Source organism: Solanum tuberosum, unplaced genomic scaffold, assembly GCF_000226075.1.
Source record: "Solanum tuberosum cultivar DM 1-3 516 R44 unplaced genomic scaffold, SolTub_3.0 scf00095, whole genome shotgun sequence".
NCBI lineage: Eukaryota > Viridiplantae > Streptophyta > Magnoliopsida > Solanales > Solanaceae > Solanum > Solanum tuberosum.
In genome coordinates this window covers 133,739-152,053 of record NW_006239021.1, presented here as the reverse complement: position 1 = coordinate 152,053, position 18,315 = coordinate 133,739, and the positions used below count along the sequence as shown (strand labels likewise).

The window sequence follows — 18,315 nt, the reverse complement described above, 5'->3', positions numbered from 1 at the left end:
TGCATTTGTATATTTCGGTATACAAATGGGATGGCAAAAAACATATAATGTTTGCTGCGAATTACAAATAAAAGAAACTATGGCTATATCATTTAATTTGAATTAACAGTTTGCTACTTCATACAATTTTCCCAATAGTTTGTTTTCAAAATGTATCATTTGTAGCAAATCTTTTATTACCAATTTATCATACATTTATATGTGCGACGATTAAAATCTTTGTTAATTGTATTTGTTGGCATGGCAAATCAATCTATGTTAATTGTTCAAGGAAAAATTAAAGAAATCCCACATTTTAGTTTACTTATTACCATTATCCTCTATAAGTTTTACAAATCTCCAAAATCCCTCATTTTCGCGCATCAGATTAGTGTATCTCGCGCATCAGATTAATGTATCAACGCTTATATTATTGTATCTCGCGCATCAGATTATTGTATCATGTATAAAATGTACATCAAATTAGTGTATCATGTATAGAATGTAATGTATCTTACTTAACGATTAATGTATCTCGCACATCAGATTAATGTATCAACGCTTATATTATTGTATCTCGCGCATCAGATTATTGTATCATGTATAAAATGTACATCAAATTAGTGTATCATGTATAGAATGTAATGTATCTTACTTAACGATTAATGTATCTCGCACATCAGATTAATGTATCAACGCTTATATTATTGTATCTCGCGCATCAGATTATTGTATCATGTATAAAATGTACATCAAATTAGTGTATCATGTATAGAATGTAATGTATCTTACTTAACGATTAATGTATCTCGCACATCAGATTAATGTATCAACGCTTATATTATTGTATCTCGCGCATCAGATTATTGTATCATGTATAAAATGTACATCAAATTAGTGTATCATGTATAGAATGTAATGTATCTTACTTAACGATTAATGTATCTCGCACATCAGATTAATGTATCAACGCTTATATTATTGTATCCGTTTGAAGGATTTCTGTAATTATAAACTTTGAAGGGATATGTTGTAATTTTGCCTTAAAAGTATGTGATTTATGTAATTTGCCCATTGTTCAACGAATACAATCAAGGCAAAATACATAAAAATGCATTGAATATACAAGATACAAACAATAAAAATACAGGATTATAAACTATATAACCACAAAAATACAATAAGATACATCCGTAAAATACAGTCAAACAAGAACACGAACAACAAAAATTATATCCCGTATCTGAAAAGTTAGATATCTGGTGCAAAATATATATATGTGAAGTTTAGAGAGGATATACAATAATACAAATAACAAAAGGTGGATGGTACAATCAAGGTAAAATATCAAAATTAGTGATTTGCCGGAAAAATTTTCGTTCAAAATACAGAAAAACAATCCAGAACAAAAAAAAGTTTTCGATGCCATAAACTTTGTCCTTCCTCAAAATATAGTGATTTGGTTAAGGTTGTGTGTATATCGATCAGTTTCTCCATATTTACTTGTGGAATTATATCAGGAATATTATTGTTGATTAAGTTAAATTCTTTAAAACGGTTTTACATAATCCTTCGACTTGAGTAATTTTTTGAGTGAAATAACAAAAGATAAGTGATTTTTCTCATTAAAAAGGGTGACTTTATTCACTTATTTTGAGTATATAGTTCACATCATTTAATTAAGCAATATGAACTCTTAGAAAAATATATCGCAACCCTAACGAAACAAAAATACTTTCCTTTCTTTTACAAGATATGCAAAATATCATATTCACACATTGATTGATGATATTATTCAAGTTTACAAACATATAGTATATGCTATATATGTATACACCACCAAGACTCAAAAGTAATTCCCATCACAACTAGCTAGCTAACTAAAACACTCATAAATATTTGTTTTTTATATATATATGCAACCTTGGTTCTTGCTTTAAGGTTTATTTTTAAAGCCACCATTAGAATTAGCTCTATGCCAAGCTGCAAATCCATTAAACAAAACCAACGTATTGCTAGTAACTTGTGCAACATTAAGTACCCTAGCTTTAATCATAGCCATCCTTTTACCACCCATTGGGTACCCATAAAATCCATCCATACAAATATATGTATCAGTCAATACAGTACTTAGCCAAGTTTGCACATTGCTTTGACACCAAGCAAAATCCCCTTCACTATATTCTGCACTCTTCATGTGTTCAAATTCTTTGAATGAATTTGTAAGCTCAGAAACACTATCTGACATTTGATCTAAACAATCTTTAACCGCTTGATATTCCTTAGCCTTTTTTTGTTTCAGTTCTTTCGACACTATTTCCAAGTAATTTTTTGTGTATACTGCCTTAACTATACTCACTTTTAAAGCAGCTTGAGCTATTTCTTGAGGATCTTGTGACGTTGGATTTAAATGTGTTGCTAATGAACTCACACATAGACCTGGATAACGAGTGTGCTTGCATTGTGACTCTATGAATTTAGGCACGATTGCATTCGATTCAACAATAAAGATAGAAAAAATGAGAAGTAAAATTAGGGGAAGGACAAGTTTTTCCATATTTTTTTTTGGAGAAGTATAACAAGGAAAGATTAACCTAAGAGTATAGAATTATATGAAGAGAGAATGAATTTTGTTGTGTTGTGTTTGTTTGATGGGAAAATTGTAAAGGAGGTGCTAAGGTTTATATAGAAGCTAAGGGCTATGACATGAATATAAATGATCATGAGAAGTTTAATTATATTAATGCACACTCATTCTTGCTTAATATTCGGTATTGACCTTATACACCCTTTAAGAAAATTTTAATTTATTAAAACTAATCTTATTAATGATATTTTGAAATTTTAAATTTGACTGCTATTATTTAATTAATACTAAAAGTAGTATAGAAAAAAGAAAACTCTCTTAATTTGCTAAAACATATCGATAAAATTGAAATATTTATTTTTAATATAAGAATCAAGTAAAATAAAACGGAGGGAGTAATGCATAATGCATAATTATTTTATGTGAGTCAATTTTTTGGGGAAGGTGTTGATGTTGGGGTTCTAGTAAACACAAACCTTAATTCTTGTCGGAGCAATGTCCTATTTACGTAACTAATTATGAGTATTGAGTTATTGCTTTGACACCCAAAAAGTAGGAAAAGATTATATTTTAAAGAAAAATCTTTTTGGCAAAAAATTTGGTCAGAATGGTAAAATAACATATTTCATATTATGTTATTTTATATTTTTGAATATTTTTACCCTTTTAACTTTAATATCTTTTAATTAAAAAATGAAAAAAAGATCAATTTATTTTAAAATAAAAAGGATATTATAGACTTTTTAAATTTCTGATCGGCCAAATTTTCTGGCCATTTAGCATTATTCATATCTTAAATCAACTATGTTAATGTGCGTAATTAACAACAATAAATGTGTAGAATGTTAAAATTTTTACTGATATTAATTAATTGTCATTAGATTTAGTGTTACTATAAACTTAAATGACATTTACAAAAAATGTCAAAATATAATTGTTACTAGTAATTGTCTTATAAAAAAATATTTAACTATAATTAAGTTATTATCATTAATTTATTACTGCTAGAAATCATTTTTTGTATAGTAACTTTTCATAATTTTTTATATACGTAATGCAATTTTTTTTGAAAGGTACTCACCTGACCCGAACCCAAAAACATTCCATTCTTTTTTATTAGTAAAAAAATGTATGTACTAAGCTAGAAATTGATCCCTACCCAAGACCGGTTCAATGCTTACAAAACTAAGATATATGTTCCATTATAAAATTTAAAATGTTCTTTATTTTTTAAAATTTTATGTTAAGTTGACAAATAAATTAAAAGAGAAGAGAATAGCAAATTGCATTTTATGTTTGTTTAGGTGATTTTCAAGCAACTTCAAATTACTTATCGAATCTTCTTGCTATTATTTCGATTGAGAAAACACACTACTAGGGTCGACCCCTACGCTACCAATTATTACTCTTTTGACTCTTTTTCAATCATTCTCCTGAAAAATGTATAGCGAAAAATAAAATATATGATGATTAGCTTGAATTTTAAAAACTTTCCTTATATTGAACTATGAAAAAAATATTAGAAATTTACTAAATATAAACTAGAGAGAGTAACGAATAAGAATTAATAAATTATTGGGATTGAAAACATATGGTCAAGGATTTTTTTTTTTTCAAGAGAAGTAGAAAAAAGAAATTGATAATGCAAGATAAAGCCAAAATGGCAAAATAGAGCAAATGATATATAAACCAATTTACACCGAGACAAAGAAAATAATATTACATGCGATATCTCTATGTATTTTATATAATAAGTATAACTTAGGACCTTAAGTTATGTTCACATGAATGAGAATTTGACTTTGATTTCTGTAACGTTGTGCCACATGCCAGAAGACCATAGTATTTACAATTGTAATTTAATTAGTCCTTCACGTGCAATTAAATATTATTCCCTTCGTCCATCTTTATTTTTTCCATCCTAATTAGATATGACAATTTTAATAGATCGCTTTATAAACATAATAAATTAAATATTTTGAAAAAAAATATAAGAGTAAATTGTGATAGTTATCTTTTGATTTTTGCAACTGATAATAAAAATAAAAATTTATTATTTTTAATATAGTGGACGATGAAGTAATAATAACTTCTAAGAAGAGAGAGATAAGGTTGGGTGTAGTAGACACAAACCTTAATTCGTGTTAGAGTCGGTCGTAAACTTAGGTGGAGAGGATTATTATTCAACGTTTTACTAGCTTGTGCTGAACAGGCTTTTTTATCCGTGCATACCGCAACTTGTCTTGCACAAAAAAAAAAACAAATAAATAAAACATGGACTAAATATTAGACCAAATTATGCTACTACATCAAGCTATTTATTTCATAATACATCTACAATTATTAAAATAAAACTACATCTAAATGGATGATATATCGTTTTACCTTTTTTATTTTTTCAATTACGTTTGTAACATAAAATAGATCATTTTTTTACCCTCCCTAGGAGCTCCCACCCCTTTTGCTTCCTTGGTGACTCGAACTCGCAACCTTCGGGTTGGAAGTGAGGGGTGCTTATCATCAATGGCGTAGCCAGAAATTTCACGAAGGGTGTCCAAGAATCGCATAGGTAAAAAAATAATTTGACGATGGGTGCACTAAAATTTTGAAATCAAACTACGTAACATTAACAATTTATTTTTTAATTAAAAATTAATACTAAAATTTTTAAAATCAAACCACGTAAAATTTAGCTTGAATTTTCTTGTTTATTTAATAGGAAGTGAACGAAAAAGAAAAAAGAGAAAGAGAAAATTCAGTTTATAATGAAACTTCCAGTAGTATCATTGTTGGATTTTATGAGAATAACAATTCAATCATGGAGTGCTAAACATAGCGAAGAGGCTGGGCAAACCAAAACTGATCTTACTGAACCATACAATAAAATACTTGAAGATAACCGTGAGATATCTCACCGTATGACAGTAAGTATCTAATTCTCTGAATATTTGCAATGTTAATTTTTGAATATTTTTGTAACTAAGCAAATTCTGTATGTCTTTTGATACTTTTGATACATGAAAATTGTTTTAGGTAAGCCCATCAACACAATTCCTACATACAATAACTGATGGAGCAAGACGTTTCACCGTGTGTCTACGAAGTAGAAAATGTAGTTGTGGACGTTTTCAACTGGATGAGATACCATGTGGTCATGCTATGGCTGCAATTGCACACAGAAATAAACATGGAGAGGACTATTGTTCTGAGTTCTACAGCAATAAAAATTTCCAAGACGCGTATGCAATTCCAGTTGAACCTCTTCCATGTGAGAGTACATGGGAAATACCGTCTCATGTGCTGGATCAAAAATTATTACCACCAGATTATAAGAGAGGGCCAGGGAGACCACCAATGGAACGCAAGAAGTCATATAGCGAAGGAAAATTCAAGAGGGCCAAGGTAACATGCAGCATATGTCGTCGCGAGGGGCACAATAGGACGACATGTGGTAGATATCCACCAGATGCATAGTTTATGATCATATGTTTGTGATTGTTCTATTTATTTCTTTGTTTACAAACAATTGAACTGTTTTTTGTTATTTCTAGGTGATTCATCTATGTTATTAGTATGTTTTAAGGATTCTATTTAAGTTTATGAAATACAATTTAGTAAAAAATATTATAATTATATATTTTTTGTTACTGTGACATAAAATTTTAAAGATACCTGCATCTGAAATGTTCATTCCAAAATTATCAACTCCTTGATATGTACTGCATCTAAATTTAAAGATGGAACAATTAATATGGGAATGATCTGTAGATCACTATAAAATCATACAAGTCATATTAGAAATTATAACGAGTATACAACAGTTATTATAACAGGTTTTTGAGAATAATCACTTTGTATAATTTTGATATATAAAGTGATTATAATTGAGGAACCAAGTTTCTATATAATTTATAAAGACTCAATACGTCTATTTGGTGAATTCTTATTAACATAATCAACTCCTTGATTTTGCGTTTATTTAAGTGAAACAAATATTTTAAGAATATTTAATTGTTCGCAAAAAACCGTATAAGCAGCATTGAGAGATAAGCATTAAATATGATAATTATAAGCAACTTGATTGAATCATCAAAAAAAGCTTTCAAAACTTTCGTATGATATCATCCTTTGTGTTTAAATCTTTCAACACTTCGCATAATCATCAATCTTTCAATACAAACTATATTCCATAGTGTAACTATTTTTATATATAATAGTTGTATAACCATGGAATGACTGCTTTAATTAATAATATTGCTATATAGAATCGTTACAAAATAATTTGTACACTAGTGATTATATATCAAATATAAATTCACAATCCACAACTAAAAATAATACATAATAGTTTTCATCAAAACTTTAAAAATAAAACTGCCACAAATCTTTTTTAATACCATATACTAACTGCCAGAAATCAAGTTCACAATCACCAACTAAAAAAAACATTTACCGTCTTCATCCAGAAATATTCAAAACCAAAAATATAAGACAGATAATCCTTTAAAATGAAAAAACTTAAATAAATGCCATAATCCATCATATTTATTTGTAGACTCTTGGTGTAGGATTTGGCATCTGAAACTTCTGGCAATCCCTAACAATATCTCTGTTAATACTTGGTTCACCCAATTTGCTTGCAAATTTGCCACTCACCTCACCTTCACTTATAGCACCTTGACTAAGTTTTGATGTTGCATATTCCCAAAGTAATGCACCATATCTCTTACGGTGAAGTTTTGGCATGAAACATTGACTTGGAATTTCAAAAACTCCATGTGTAATAAGTTCAGCAAATACGCATGCATAAAGTCCACTATCACTGAAAACATTGAAAATCTTAAAACTGGTAGATAAAAAATAAAAATAAAAATTTAAAAAATTAAACTTATGAACTAGAAACATCAAATATTATTTATAAAATAAACAGGAGGCACTGGCAGGTCGGAATTGAATCTTTTAAACCTAAACTAACACATAAAATTGAGCACAGTCCACCTATGGCTATCAACTTCACTTCTTTTTAACAAGTCTATTATCAAAAATGGTGAGCTCTATTTAGTAATCTAATTCTTCAAAATAGTTGATATTATCATAGAACGTATTCAAAATTCCATTTTCAGTACACTAAATTCAGAATTTTAATTATCTACTTCATTTTGGACCTACTAAGTTTAGTGCCGTAATGATGAAATAAAAAGGTGACAGCTAAAAGTTTTGAAAGAAGAAAGAATGGATTCCTTAGGTAGTAGGTCAGAAGTATGAAGTAAGCAAAGCGAGTTAAAAACAGAATTGTCATTGAGAAGGAGGCAGGCAGACTACGCCAGAAACAACCACGATAACTTCTCACAGACGCTGCATAAATAGACTTGAACACAACACTGCAAATGTGTTCTACACATAAACATTCTATTACTTGGTCTAACATTTATGATCGACACCAACTCCATCCTCAGTTGCAACACAACACTACATGACATTATTTATTAACGAAATATGAAGGCAATTTAGTTACACAAGCAAATTCAAAAAGGGAATCACTTACTTTGAATCAGGATGTTGTTGTGGGATGTTCCTTTGCATCTTATATTCAAGTGGTTCCATTTCTGACTTGTCAAAATAAGCAGGTTCCATATGCCATTGAATATCTGAACGTTTACCATAATAGCCTATGCTACTAAAGAACAACGGTATCATTCTTGCAATAGACTCAACAGACTGTTTTACCATTTTAGTGTGATTTTCATCACCCATCTTTGAATCATAAACGTACAAACACCTGTGTTTTATGCGAAAAACTACAAGAATCCAATGAAAACACTCACTAACATTCACAGGGATGATGATGTTATCAACTCTATCCCAAGGGATATTGGCAATCAAATTGTAACCCCGCATATATTGACCAACACAATGGTTAGGAGATATTGAACTCATATCACAATTTGATTCTTCCCACAATATTTCAGCTCCCAACAACCACGACATAAAAACAGAGTCTGTGGTGACATATCTAGTACGAATGTTTGTAGAGTGTTTATCCTTTTTCCGTAAATAGTACATAATGACATCAACATGCTGTTTCAATATAAACAATCAGTAAATAATAACATCAAAATGATAAAACAGGATTAAAAAATTACATATTGATTGCATACAATATGATTAACTATAGTTTATAAATATACATATTAATTGCATACAATATGATTAACATTTTGTTCTTAAAATACTGTGATTTCAAAAACACAATAACTGTATATAATAGATATATAATAAGATTTCTACATTTTTTTTGAATTATATACTCATCGGTCACATACATATAAATTAAATAAATGACATTAATATGTGAATCTGGAAATTCTTCTATGGACAACGTCATATTAATATAATACATGAAGAAGATAAAATTTTAAAACATACCTCATCTTCCCAAGGTCTTCCATCATGAACCATTATGTGGAACCAATCCATTTTCTTTACTTTTACAATTCCTAGATCAAGTTCAGGCTTCAACTTATCATACACTGCGGTGTATGCAGACTTCCTGCTTCAATTATGTTTTTATATATATAAATCCATAATATGGAAAATAATTGATAAAAATTGAGTAAAATCATCATAATGTAATGTCAAAAGTACCTATTTCGTCTCTGTGATACATTCTGATACACCCAATCTACAAACTTATTTATCAAATCAGCAGAACAATCAAACCCTTTAAACTTTTCAAAAGGATGCTTAGCATTAGAAAAAATCATCCTCTTTTCACAACTATTTCCACCTTCAGGTAGCTGCACATATGGGGATGTATCATACTTGCCTGAATTTTTAATTCGCATTTGCAATTGCGGTGTCACTGTTTCATTAAGTATTGGATCCAATGCAACCATTTGTGTGTCTGTGAATGGAGGAAAATCATCCAATGTTGGTGTTTTAGTAGACGAAGTTCCCGGCACATCATATTTAGAAACTAGAATCATATATAATATAACAAATTAGTGCTTCATCATAGGACCTCAATTCTACAACAAAAACATTAACATATTTAGTACCTGTATCTGACAAATTCATTCCAGAAGAATCATCTACCTCATTTTCTGATGCCACTGCATTTTAAAATGATAAAATTATATTCACTACAGGTAATAAAAATTATCAACTTATTATAAAAATTAGGTATAACAACTAATAATATGTATAAAAGCAAGTTGAATAGAATTTATAAAGGACTCAATACCTGTATCTGAATTTTTCATTCCAAAAGTATCAACTGTTTGATTTTGTTCAACATCTATATTTAACATGAACAAATATTTAGAAAATATCAGTATTTCACTATAAATTCATATAATTCTATGAAAAAAATTATTGAGTATAAAACAAGTATGAAAACAGGTTGTTGCTAATCTTCACTTTGTATAAATTTTGTATATAAAGTGATAATAATAGATTAACCAAATATCAAAGTAATTTTTAAAGAACCATACCTTAATCGGGTGAATTCTTTTCAAGAGAATCGACTCCTTGATTTTGTGTACATTTTAAGTGGAACAAATATTTTAGGAAAAAGTAGTTTGCAAATAACTCATATAGGCAGCTATGAGACATAAACATAAACATGATAATTATAAAACTAATATAACAATAGATTTTCAACATATATCATCAAAATAATATAAACCTTGAACTGGGAAAAACTTTTCATGGGTTGGAGTTTCACTTGACTTCTGTTTTGATGATCTGAATTCTTCAATAAGCAACTTCATTGAATCATCAATATAAGCTTTCAAATCCTTTATATGATCATCAACTTTTGTCCTTAAATCTTTCAAATCTTCCCGGACCTATGTAAGAAAGAATAAACTATCAAAACATGTATACGATTATATAAACATAGTAAAATTTTCCCTTACATTCACAATTTCATTCTTTAATCTTAAATATCTTTCTTCATCAGTTAAAACCATCTTAACCCCTTCATCCTGATTATTTGTGCTTTCTGGCATGATTGAAGGATCCATGTCAGCCAGCTCCACATCTGTCAGTACTATGTTTGAAAACTTGATCTAGCATTAAAAATTCATATGAAAAAACATTTCAAACAAAGAGATTATAGACATAATTCAAGAAATAAAATTCTTATAATCAAACCACATGAACACACTTACCTGATTTCCGTATTTTCTAAACATTGTATTCTTTAAGAATTCAAAATAAATCAACGAATCAGATGTCCGCCAATTGAGTATCCGCGGAGTGGTGGTACATATGCGAGTTGCAACAGAACGATCAACCTTAGAGCAACACTCATAAAACCATATTTGTAAGGCAAGATGAAATCCACCAAACTTGAATGATGATGGATTTTTTCCCAGTTTATGGCTACAATTTTTAAGCAGTGTGCGAAAACAAAGGTTCCCCCATGAATAATCTTTATACTCCCCAGTTTCAACCAAGTCAAAGTGCAATTTCGATACAAAATTGCTGTTTGGTTCAGCAGAAAGTAAGAAAGTCTCAATAAAGTATACCAATGCCATTTTGAAGACATCTCCAGGCTCTATAAAATCTTTGGCATTAAAAGCATTAATAAATTCCGACTTTCTAACTTGTTTTATTCCAGGAAAGTACTGTGCGAGCAGCCTGTTTGGAGAATCTGGATCTGAATAAAAATCACTATCCAAACCACATTTTAACCCAGTGATAACAGCAAATTCTCTAATTCCAAATTTAAGCTCAGTATCATTTACATTCACAATGAACATATCATCTCTATCATTCTTTGTTTCAACAAGCAAAAGGCTGCGTAATAGTTGTGGCTGAACCTTTATATGTGGCATGTCCAAAAATAAACCAAAAGGAGATTCCTTAAACTGTAGAAATTGTTGGTCGTTAAGACGATTCCTAATGTCATCACAAACATCCATATTGGTGTAGGAACACCAATGAGTATATTTCTTCTTTTCCTGGAGTAAAAAAAGGTACTTTTTAAAAAAAATAAAAAATAACTTGTGTATACTTTTGATATAAAAATTGATCATGAGCTAATTCAAGAAATAAATTCAAGCAATACATACTATATACTAACAAACAATAACATTATGAATACGTTTGATATAAAATTGGTAATACCAAAGAGATAATCAAAATAAATTACTTGTTACATGATTTAAAAACAAAAGGAGAAATGACCATTTCCATAGACACAATATACTCACATACAACAACATTAATTCACACTGATGTATCTAATTGATATAATATCAGATTTTTTTTGGTTCTGAGATAATAATGAATTATAAAAGTCAATTCCATACTTTATAACCACATGATACTCAAAACCACATCAATAAACTCAAATTCTTATGCCAAAATTGTATATACAAACGAACATAAATCAGACACATACAAAAATTTATGTTTAAATATCTCCATCAATGAAAATAACATGCAAAGAGTAAAATAATAAAATCATGAAAATATGTTCATTTAATACCTTTGGAACAACTTTTCCACTTCTGAAATTGAACTTCTTCGCGCGCACCTTAATTTTTGGATTTGGGGCTCTAGAAGTCTCACCCTTCATATAGTTCTTGTCCTTAATGTAACTTGATTCTGGCACAAAATCTGAATCCGAATCATCCGAACATGTATACACAACACTACTGCATTTTCTTTTTTTTTCTTGTTGCTTGGTTGAACTAATTTGAATAGGAACATTTTCACTTTCATTATTCTCCAAACAATCGTTCTCAAGTGATTGTGATATCAAATTGAAGCTTGGAGGTTGACTCAATCCATGATTGTTACTAAATCTAGGGCTTTTTCTAGGGGAAAGGTTAGATTTCAAATATCTCTTCATGATTGTTAATATATAATTTAAAAAACACAAAGACTAAGAATGAAGGACATGCAGATAATGGGAAATTGAAAACAAACTTGAAGTTATTCTCTGCACTAAACGTGTGTAGTCAATCAAATACATAATCTCACCACTTCCTATGCACACTTTCAAAAACTGCTAACTTCTTAATTAATTAATAATCTGAATTAATTAATAAAAAATGGCTTATTAATTAAACGTGCAGACACATACAAAAAGTTAGCAGATTTATTAAGTAAACTGCTAACTTTCAAAAATGGCTTATACAAAAAATGGCTTATTAATTATTTTAAAAATGGCTTATTAATTATTTAAAAATGGCTTATTATTTAATAAGGAAGCGTGTTCCTAGGCTCACTTTCGAAACATGTGCAGACACCTACAAAAAATCACCTTAATTAATTATTGATTTAAATATACATTAATTATTAAAAAAAAGTCCAATGGCTTTATAATTGAAACGTGTGCCATTAGACTACTTTCTAGGAGCACTTTAAAAAACTAAAAATAAAATTATAAATATAAATTAATTATTAAAATCAAAAAGCCTCATTGAGAAACGTGTGCAGTAACCATTTCCTAGATACACGCTTCCATTTTAAATAACTAAACAATCTAAATATATATTTACACGCTTCCATATTAATTTACATTAAATAATTTAAATAATTATTTATTAATTATTAATTAATTCAAATCTGTCATCAGTAGTAATTATTATGTTATATTACTAATTACTAATAAGTACCGGTAGAAGATGTAATATATGTTCTATTATGTCTATGTAAATTAATTATTCCTTAAATAAATTAATATAACATAGAGTAAAGTGCTGACTAGTATTAATGCTTGTATCGAGCTAAATTATTTATTAGATTGATTATGTTATAAATCTTAAATAATATTAAAGTATAATATAGAGATCTGAGATCTCATAATTCAGATTGTCGCTTTTATTTTGAAGATCAAATGCACTCATCACACGGTAGCTGGAGCTTACCATTTGAGAATCCTTCCAGCCAATTTTTAGTCTTAAAATAAAAAATTAGCAACAACTTGCTGAGTTAAGAAACGCTTCAATAACAAAAATGTATTCAATGTAATCTCGCAATTAGTAAAGTTTGAAGAGGGTGGTGTGTACACAGTCTTATCCTTATCCTGAAAAGGTAGAAAAGTTGTTTCCATTTGTCCCTAGACTCAAGTTGTGCAACACAAAAATCGTAAAACAAGTATAAATATAGTAAATAATCTATACTAAAACAAAGGAGAAGAACAGTAATAACAACAAATAATACGATAATCGAAATCAATGAGATAATAAAATCGAAGAATAAGATAATATAAAAGTAATAAATCAATACTGACATGGAACTAAGCAACGCTCATCCTAATCTACAAAACTCACTGTCATGTCCTTGATAAACTACAAATATACCATGTTCTATCTAATCATCTCTATGCAAAATTCTTCGACTTACTTTTATCTCTTCTCATAGACAAACTATATGGTCAACTAATTGAGTTAAAAAATACACGTAAGGATAAAGATTTTGTGCTTGACCTCCTTTTCATATGTTTGAAGGAAAATTGCTAATCAAGATAATAGGCATCGAAAATTTGAACTTGTTGAATTGGTAGCTTTTTCTCAAATTATTATTATCATTTCCAGAAAAAATATACTTTACCCTTTCGTTAATTTAGGTTGGAGAATTTTGTAGAACACAAATCAAAAGATTGAAAGTGAGACAGGACATCAATTTAGGTAGAATTGAAGGAAAAGGTTTTCCTTAAACCGTCCAAAAATTCAGAACAGAGTTAAACTAATATTAAAATATGCATGTGCTCAAAAAACTTGAAGCAGCTAAGATGACGGTCCATGCATAACGCATCTAGGACATAGTCAACCCCATGATCACATCGCGATGACTTTTATCGCAAGAAAATAATCTCTTATAGTCACTTACAAATAACCTTTTCCAGATGTCTTGAAAAAAAAGACAAAAAACTAAAACATTGTAAAAATCTATGAAATCATAGATAGACTTATAGCTACTAAGATTCATTTCCATATCATAAAACTTGCACAGATAATGTGCTATCATGGACATACCGGCAAAAATATATGTGATATGCATTCAGTTTTGGAACCAAAATGTATTTTTTTTCATTAATAAACGCAAAAGTTCATGAGAAAACTTTTAGTCGGGATACAGACAAGACCAACTACGTCCCGAAATCATGTCCATGAACAGATGAAAGTTTTCAACTTATAATCTTTGAGATATCTAGGCATCAGCTCAAGACACATTTTACATCAAACTGACCAGGATGTAACAAGAAACACACCTGCTAAAACATAAGGCATATGATAAAGCAGAAAACACGATATATATATAAATATCATTCGGTAACCTTCACGTCAGTTAGGTAGACTTGGCACTTGATCGCACTGCCCCTGACATAGAAACCAGGCATTACCATTAGACCAACCTTAGGCTTCTCGTTTTCGTCTACAGTGAAGTTTTCCAGAACACTTTCCATATAAACCTCTGAGAAGTCGGTTCCCTTCTTGACTTGGAAAACCCTAACTGGAGGATCAAATGAATATGCCAACCTATGCAAAAGCCAAATTGACTTGGTTAGTTTCAGAAAGGCCTGATAGAAAGCTGTTCTTGGGTGTCCACCACTCATAATATAGTTTCGCTGATCCAAGTTCCCAAAAAATGCAGACTCCATCTTCGAATGAACCACCTCCAAATACTTCTTCCGGCAAAAGTTCCCAAAAAGGGACTTTGGATTTTGGACTACAACATCCAGTGGATCTGATTCCCGTAATGCAAGATACTGGTGGTAAAAGCTATCATTGGGGACAGCTGAATTCTCATATTTCACACAGAAGAACTCATTCTGAAATTCAGCGAACATTCTTTGGCAGATATGTGATTCAAACGCATATTTCTTGTGAGCTCTCTTTGCATAAACTAGATCTGGCTCTATGGAGTTTGCTGCAGCATCAAGATCCCAACCAGCAGCTTTCATCATGTTGATCAGTGGCTTAGAGAAGTCGTGAATGGCCCTATAAGCAGCTTCCACGGCTGACCTGAAAAGCTCAGGAGTTAGGTCCACAGAGAAATGCCCATCCTCGTTAACTGCATTCTCTGATTCTTTCGCTGACAAACCCCTGAGCTTAAGGTTTTTCTCCAATTTAATCCGCTTCTGACTGGCCTCTAGTATCTGCTGCTGCAGCTGAAGAATCTCAGAATCTTTGTTCTGAATCTCAGATTGAAACTTCTTCACCATAACTTCATATGTTTTCAACAAGCTCTGCTGTTCTTGGATCTCTGCAGCCAAGCGAGAGTCCTGAGGTGAAACACACACAGGTTTGGGATTATGCTCCCTGTAGAAGTGCTTCAGTTCAGAGAGATTCTTCAGCTCTGAAATTACAAGTTTATCGGCAGCTTGGATTTTATCAGGGTCGTAAGGAGTATGAGCAGATTGGAGTTGAATGTAGGCAGACTTCAGGGAAGAGATATTTGTAAAAATCCTAGATACCACAGCTTCAACTGCTTCAGGATTTTGGTTTGCGGCTTCCTCCATAGGTTGTGGATGGACCTTCTGGCTGTTGCTCTCACGGAGTTGTGTATCTTTTGCACCACTGGGTTGCATAGCTACTTGTAATGAGAATAGATTAGTCTAACCCCAACCCCTAAAAGTTTGCAGTGATTAACCTGTAAAACCCAAACTCCGTCACATATGCATCATGAACCAATCACAAAACAGGCAAATAAATTCCAACATCGAATAGTTGCAGCGTCCAGAAAAATCAGCCAATGTTGAAAACAAAAATCTTTTTTTTTTTTATGACAAGGGAAACCCGCAGCCGCTACCCTTTGGGTGCGCACAGGGTAAAACCCCCGCTCCTATGCAATAGCTCGCAAACCACATAGGAGAGGTAAACCGCACTAGGCAAGCCTGGTGCGACGAGCTCGACCCAGAAGGCAAAACCCCTTGCTTTCGCTGGCAAGGGGTTTCGAACTTGAGACCTCCAACATGGAAGTCCCAAGCTCAAACCACTGGGCCACCCAAGCAACTAGCAGCAGAGTACACTTGGGTAAGCAACCAAACAGCAAGAAAATAAAAGGCTAGGCCACACCCAAAGGAAAGACAAAACTGGTACATCAGCATCCATTCTGAGCAAATTTTATCATGAGATCTCGTAAGGAGATGTAAATGTTACTAACACGTCCAGATCTTAGCAGCAATTCACTAGTGTCAAACAAAGCAAAACTACGGGGATCCCCTATCTTCTTTTTTTCCTTTGACCCTGCAAAAACCCTACTGCCTGGTGCTGGATTGACACAATATGGTGCGAGTGTGGGACCCACATCAGATTTAGTCAACTTACTTTGGGTGCCTTGACTACATCTATGACCAAGAGTTTAAATAGGTAAGGTATTCTTTAATAGGTAACGACAGTAATTATAATCAAATGACATCTTCTCTTCCACCAATTTCACGCACAACTGCTTGGAGTGCAGAAAACTTTCAAAAACAACTAGTATTTAAGTGAGCCCAAGATAGAGTGATGACTCATATCCCGCCAACCCCCAAAACCCAGTCCCCCACGGCCCCACCCACACCTCCACACACAAAAGGACCAACTGAACCAGGTTGGGTCAGCTAAGATTCTCAGCTAACCCAGAAAAAATATATTCTGTTGGCCCAACTACCTTAGAATTCTCTCTGTACCCCAAAAGATAAATGAAACGAAATTAATTTCCTTGGACAATTACATATAATTTACAGTCTGAAACATTTTCTATTCTTCTTTTCCAGATTAGTTAAAAGGATACGTGACATTGCTGTTCCAGCAAGCTGTACTCCTGCCATTGCCGATCTTTGGTACTTCCATTCCTCCATCACTTGTCCCAATGTCATCGCACAACCCATGAAATAATAAACAATTTGAATACCTATCCATAATTGTGATGTAGATCTACAATGGAATCGTATACGGCATGTGTTTTCCATGGTTCCTTGTGTAAACTGGACCAACTCACCATGATCTGTCTCCTTCTTTCCTTAGAAGTTTATTGTTGGCATTGCATCTATACAGTATACCAAGTTTCCTTATTTTTGCCGGGTCGGGTGGGGGGAATAGATCAAGAAACCATTAACATACACCAAGATTGTCTTAGCAATTGAGGATGCAATTATAAGTGTTGCTTATACCTCACAAAAATCAACCCCAATCTATGCAATTACCTACCAAGTGAAGAACTCCACACGTGAACTTCCTTGCTTTACCCTGTTCCAACAAGTTCTCTATAGAAGGAATCCATGGAGAAAGATTTGAACCCTTTTCCCTTCCAAAAATCCTCCCCCACCCCATGCCCCCATCTACAAGATAGATATCATAAATTCCATAAGGAATTTTCCCAGCTCCGTCCATTCCCACTTGAATGGCCTCTTAACAGCTTATAAACAAGTGATACCCTGCACAGGGCTCCTTCAGTACACCTGGACACAATAGCTTCTTTACAAGTCACCAAAGTATACAGCCATGGTTATTCATTTTTCGGTATTAGTCCATTATAATACATGTTCTACCAAAATCATATACTCCTTCCACAACCAATACCAAAGTCAACCCACTCGATGAATTCCTTTTATTTCATAATTCTTCTCCATAAACTTACCCCACCGGAGTTGACATTGTGAACACCTAATTTTTGCACAATTTTAATTTCTCCTAAAGTTGACAATATTTAGCTTAATTGTAGTTATTTTTAATAGATTTCCCAACTTCGATGCATTTTTTAATTGCATCTCTCATTCCCCCCCCCCCCCCCCCCCAACAACC

General features: G+C 31.6%; 4 protein-coding genes across 5 annotated transcripts in view; 1 reads left to right on the top strand and 3 right to left on the bottom strand.

Annotated features, from left to right (window-relative positions):
* Window positions 1-1,851: 1,851 nt before the first annotated feature.
* Window positions 1,852-2,582, bottom strand: LOC102581744 (21 kDa protein-like). Its single transcript, XM_006347935.2, has one exon. The coding sequence runs from the start codon at window positions 2,534-2,536 to the stop codon at window positions 1,916-1,918; it is 621 nt and encodes a 206-aa protein (XP_006347997.1). The 5' UTR covers window positions 2,537-2,582; the 3' UTR covers window positions 1,852-1,915.
* Window positions 2,583-5,331: 2,749 nt separating this feature from the next.
* LOC107060737 (uncharacterized) lies at window positions 5,332-6,040 on the top strand. Its single transcript, XM_015308967.1, has 2 exons — window positions 5,332-5,490; window positions 5,600-6,040. The coding sequence occupies exons 1-2, from the start codon at window positions 5,332-5,334 to the stop codon at window positions 6,038-6,040; spliced, it is 600 nt and encodes a 199-aa protein (XP_015164453.1).
* A 789-nt stretch (window positions 6,041-6,829) lies between these two features.
* Window positions 6,830-12,810, bottom strand: LOC102581414 (uncharacterized). 2 transcript variants are annotated; one of them, XM_006347934.2, is made up of 10 exons: window positions 12,066-12,810; window positions 10,741-11,535; window positions 10,486-10,638; window positions 10,254-10,416; window positions 9,810-9,863; window positions 9,625-9,678; window positions 9,212-9,542; window positions 8,993-9,116; window positions 8,112-8,644; window positions 6,830-7,388 (listed from the first exon to the last, which is right to left on the bottom strand). In XM_006347934.2, exons 1-10 carry the CDS (start codon window positions 12,429-12,431, stop codon window positions 7,112-7,114), a joined length of 2,850 nt encoding a protein of 949 aa, XP_006347996.1. In that variant the 5' UTR covers window positions 12,432-12,810; the 3' UTR covers window positions 6,830-7,111. The 2 variants fall into 2 exon arrangements, with proteins under 2 accessions (XP_006347996.1, XP_015164476.1); XM_015308990.1 differs by having other exon boundaries at window positions 9,212-9,470.
* A 1,776-nt stretch (window positions 12,811-14,586) lies between these two features.
* The window catches only part of LOC102602829 (IRK-interacting protein), a 9,308-nt gene continuing 5,579 nt past the window's right edge, over window positions 14,587-18,315 (bottom strand). Inside the window, exon 3 of the mRNA XM_006347822.2 lies at window positions 14,587-16,180. Coding sequence (XP_006347884.1) covers window positions 14,853-16,118 — 1,266 coding nt within the window. The 5' untranslated portion in view covers window positions 16,119-16,180 and the 3' untranslated portion in view covers window positions 14,587-14,852. The remainder of the gene's footprint in view (window positions 16,181-18,315) is intronic.

What these genes read in the sequence shown, in the direction of transcription:
- LOC102581744 (XM_006347935.2), bottom strand. Translation starts at nt 2,536, where the DNA reads ATGGAAAAACTTGTCCTTCCCCTAATTTTACTTCTCATTTTTTCTATC.
- LOC102581414 (XM_006347934.2), bottom strand. Translation starts at nt 12,431, where the DNA reads ATGAAGAGATATTTGAAATCTAACCTTTCCCCTAGAAAAAGCCCTAGA. An exon ending in AATGAAAAATTCAGATACAG is followed by an intron (nt 9,679 to 9,809) that starts GTATTGAGTCCT and finishes TTTAAAATGCAG; the next exon opens with TGGCATCAGAAAATGAGGTA. An exon ending in AATGAATTTGTCAGATACAG is followed by an intron (nt 9,543 to 9,624) that starts GTACTAAATATG and finishes ATATGATTCTAG; the next exon opens with TTTCTAAATATGATGTGCCG.
- LOC107060737 (XM_015308967.1), top strand. Translation starts at nt 5,332, where the DNA reads ATGAAACTTCCAGTAGTATCATTGTTGGATTTTATGAGAATAACAATT. An exon ending in AGATATCTCACCGTATGACA is followed by an intron (nt 5,491 to 5,599) that starts GTAAGTATCTAA and finishes AAATTGTTTTAG; the next exon opens with GTAAGCCCATCAACACAATT.